The sequence below is a fragment of the Dasypus novemcinctus genome, chromosome 6, assembly GCF_030445035.2.
Source record: "Dasypus novemcinctus isolate mDasNov1 chromosome 6, mDasNov1.1.hap2, whole genome shotgun sequence".
In the NCBI taxonomy this organism is placed as follows: Eukaryota; Metazoa; Chordata; class Mammalia; order Cingulata; family Dasypodidae; genus Dasypus; species Dasypus novemcinctus.
The window spans coordinates 2,002,461-2,006,460 of NC_080678.1; the positions used below are offsets into that span (position 1 = coordinate 2,002,461).

Here is a 4,000-nt window from a genome sequence, read left to right on the forward strand (position 1 = left end):
ACACCTGAAACCATCGACATATACCTACTTGGAAAATTCAGTTAAGGTGGCCTATAGGAAGTTTGTCAATTCCCAATGGGGAAAGACAATGCTTTTCAATGTATCATATGAATTACGTTCTTATCTTCATCACTTGAACCAGATTCCCAAAGTCAATTTTTGAAATGAACTCCTTAACAGGTAGAAAAATTCATGTTGGAAATTTCATTTGCTGAATTTGGGTAATACCCTCCTGAGGGCCACTTTCACATCCCTGTTGCGCAGAGTATAGATGAGAGGGTTCAGAGTGGGACTCACCGCTGTGTACATGACGGCAACAACTTTGCCATTTTCCATGGAGGAGCCAGATCCTGGAAGGAGGTAGGTGTAGATGACAGTAGAATAGTACACACAGACCACCAGAAGGTGGGAGGAGCAGGTGGAGAAAGCCCTGCGCTTGCCCTCGGCTGAGCGGATGCGCAGGATGCTGGCTATGATTAAGGTGTAAGATGCCATTGTGAAGAAGAAATTGACCACCGCTAAGAAAACATCTGAAGTTATAGACATTACATTGTTCACATTTGTTGGGCTACAGGCAAGCATCAGCAGTGTGGGGATTTCACACAGGAAGTGATGGATCTTATTGGGGCCACAGAATGTTAGCTGTGCTATCAGGCCAGTGTGCACAGAGATGTTGACCCCACTGACAAACCACACACTGAATGCCAGCAGGGCACAGTGTGGTCGGCTCATCTGTGTGTGATAGTGCAGGGGCTGGCAGATGGCCACGTAGCGGTCATAGGACATGACAGCAAGCAGCAGCAGCTCTGCCCCCAGAACCCATGTCATGAAGAAGAGCTGGGTCAAGCAGCCTCTATAAGAAATGGTGCTGTCCTTATCCACCAGGTTTTCCAACAACTTGGGGAGAACAGTGGATGTGCAGATGATGTCTATGATGGCCAGGTTTGTGAGAAAGAAGTACATCGGTGTGTGGAGGGGGCGATTCAAGCAGATGGCTATGAGGATGAGGCTGTTCCCAGCAAGAGCAGTCAGGTAAAGGAGGAAGAAGAGAGCAAATAAGGCACCACGGAGCTGGGGATTTTCTGAGAATCCCTGCAGAATAAATTCCATCACGGCTGAGTGGTTGTTTGCTGCCATTAAGTAGGTCTAGTTCTCTGATCTGTCTTAGGAAAGAGTTGATACCTGGCAGAGGAAGGCACAATGGTGGATGATAGTGTCCTTTCTGCAGCCAGTTCTTTCTAAGGTTCTACATGGATATTTCTTGTGGTGCCTTGGCTCTAGAAAGCACATGGTTAAGTTGTTAATGGAAATCCCTGCACTAAGGAGACAATCAGGGTGTGAATTTTCACTCTGGATCTACACCCCTTCCATAACTCCTCCCAGCCCTCAGAACCTCCTTACCATCACAGTTTCTCCTTCCTGTTGGTGGCTGGGGAAGCATCACTCAGAAGTTTATTTAGAAATTGCAGCCTATGCAGCTCACTGTAATTCACTTTAATTGTGAATATTTCCTACATTATCCTAACTTATGGAAGTGAGTTAGAGATGGCCCATGGAACTTGGAAGATGCACAGACTCAGCTGGACAGGTGGGGGGCTCCACGCCTCTGTAATCCCAAAAAGGGAAAATCATCTAAGCTGGGGATTGGGAAAATTTCCTCAAAGACTGGATCAGATTCTCTCTCTCAGAGCAGGCATTGTGGGCAGGATGGATAGGCTCAAATGTTGAGTTCATGTGCCCTGAGGGGACCAGCAGATTGGAGTGCAGTCTGAGAAGTTGGCTGTGGCACCTGAGCATTGCATGTCTTAGGTGCAGCCATGAGCCTTAGAGCCTGCCAAAGCACAACTGTGAATTAGCCTGGGGTCTCGCTCTGGCCAAAACCATGACCACCATCCCTAGCCTCACCTAGTCTAGGCTGCTCCCAGAATGCAGGGGGCTGGATGTGGGCATCCAGGCCTGCTGTCTGAGTATCTGGATCTGGATCTGGGAGGAGCCTGACTCCAGGCTCTAACTCTATCCAGGTCCTCCTGGGCTGACTGGGGAGCTTGTCTGTTCAGTGAGTGTCAAGCTGTGCCCAAGGCTGGGTGAAGGAAGGGGCAGAGGCAGCTTCAGTATCGCCCAGGACCTACTGCTAAGGCACCTGCCTGGCTTCAAGTCCCGTGAGGCTCCCAACCTGGCACGCTGCTCCTGCATCCCATCCCTGACCCAGGCACCTTAGGTAGGACAGGGCCTTCCTACCTCAGATGAGGACCTCTTCTTTGAGCTCCACAGCCTTGGTCCATGGAGGTATCAATCATCCTCCCTTGGCCCAAGGTGCCCAGAAAAGAAGGAGGGTCCACGGACCTGCCCTGGAGCTTTCAGGTGGGTAAGGACTGCTTCAGTACAAGGAGATGACAATGTGTACAGTCCTAACCAGGGCCTGGTCTCCCCCATGTCCGGTGAACAGAGGTGTTGCAGATGTGCAGAAATATGCACAAGACCATGAACACACAATGGGCAGAGGGCAGGAACAGCATGTTGGGGGTTCTCTGACAGTGCTGACTGCTGATCTGTTCACTTTCCTCTCCTTTTTAGTCCTCCAACCTAAAAAGGGCTGAAGAGAACACAGGCTGCTGACCTGAGCCAAGCTCTGCCCCTGCAGAGCTGGGGTGCTAGCAGTACAGCAGAAGCATCCTTATTCTCAGGATGCTCACATCCAAGGGTCCCCACCAAGGCCATATAGTGACCACCCCACACACCCTTCTTCACAATGCACTGGAACATCCTGTGCAGGCACAGATGACCAAGCCCTCCTCTGGCTTCTGCAAAACAGATTCATAGAAAGTTGAGTCAGCCACCTCCAGCTCCTGCAGCCAGAGTTGCTCATTTTAAAGACCTTGACATAGAGTCAAATCCACATGAGCTTTTTGACTCTCTTAGTGTTCAGCAGCACAGATTGGACTGTGGGTAGCAGAGAAGGGGAGCTCAGATCCTCTCAGGTACCTCAGCATTTCAAAGTGAAATAGTAAATACAGTAGCAAAGTGCTGGTAGGGGCCTGTTTTACATGGGAAAATTGGTCAGGACTAAGCCAAAGCTGTTTTTTCAGAACATCAGAAGGAAAATGAGGAAAGACAGTTTAAAAGGCAACTCTAAGGGAAACACACAGACAGTTATTCACATGAATGCATTCCCTGTTCATTCAAGGGATGTGTCACCAACAGTGCACATTTTAATGAGAAATTAACAATATCCTTACCGTGGTAAAAGGGGAGGAAGACTCTTGGTGTTAAAGCCCAAATTCTTACCCTTTATGCCTCCTTTGTTTGCGGTTGACCTTTAAAGAATTCTGTTTGCTCAAGGCAGATGTCAAGGTCACTGGGTATACATAGGGGTCCTGGAGCAGGAGTCGACCTCAGGGAGCAATTACCCCCAGTTGGAGGTAAACAGGGCCCTGAGGACACAGTCTCCTGGGGGACTTGGGAAGGGCCTGAGGAAGAGACAGGGCAGGCCAGGGCCCTGAGGCTATAGGGAGGGGCTTCCAGGACTGGAGCTGCTAGCAAACCCCTCACCCTCTTGACCTGAGCCTGGCAGGGGAGCTTCTAGGGCCTCTTGGTCCAGACCTCCTGAATTGGATATTCTTACTGGAATGACCCAGACTGGGGCTTGCAGGAAGTGGAGGGCTCTTCTTAAATCCAGGTCACCCCTTACAGCAGCTGTAGATCCAGCAATATGGGAAGTAGGACAGAGCACTCCTGGGCACCCCATACCCAGTCCCCTGTAGGGAGCATGCTGCATCAATGTGAAGCATTTATCATAATTAAAGATCCAGTATTGCTATATCTGTGTAAAAAAAAAATGTGTTCACTTATTCAGGTTTTCTCAGTTTTCCTGAGTCCCCCATTTTTGTCTTAGCATCCATCCTGCATCCACATGACATTTAGGCCTATCTTCTCCCTGGGCCCTGCTTGGTGCTGATGGAATCTCAGACTGTCCTCATTTGATGACTTTGATCATCTGAGG

At 49.4% G+C, this 4,000-nt stretch overlaps 1 protein-coding gene across 1 annotated transcript; it reads right to left on the minus strand.

Annotated features, from left to right (window-relative positions):
• Nucleotides 1–204: 204 nt before the first annotated feature.
• LOC101425355 (olfactory receptor 13A1-like) lies at nucleotides 205–1,137 on the minus strand. The gene has a single exon (XM_004476704.2). It carries the CDS (start codon nucleotides 1,135–1,137, stop codon nucleotides 205–207), a length of 933 nt encoding a protein of 310 aa, XP_004476761.2.
• Nucleotides 1,138–4,000: the final 2,863 nt, after the last annotated feature.

What these genes read in the sequence shown, in the direction of transcription:
- LOC101425355 (XM_004476704.2), bottom strand. Translation starts at nt 1,137, where the DNA reads ATGGCAGCAAACAACCACTCAGCCGTGATGGAATTTATTCTGCAGGGA.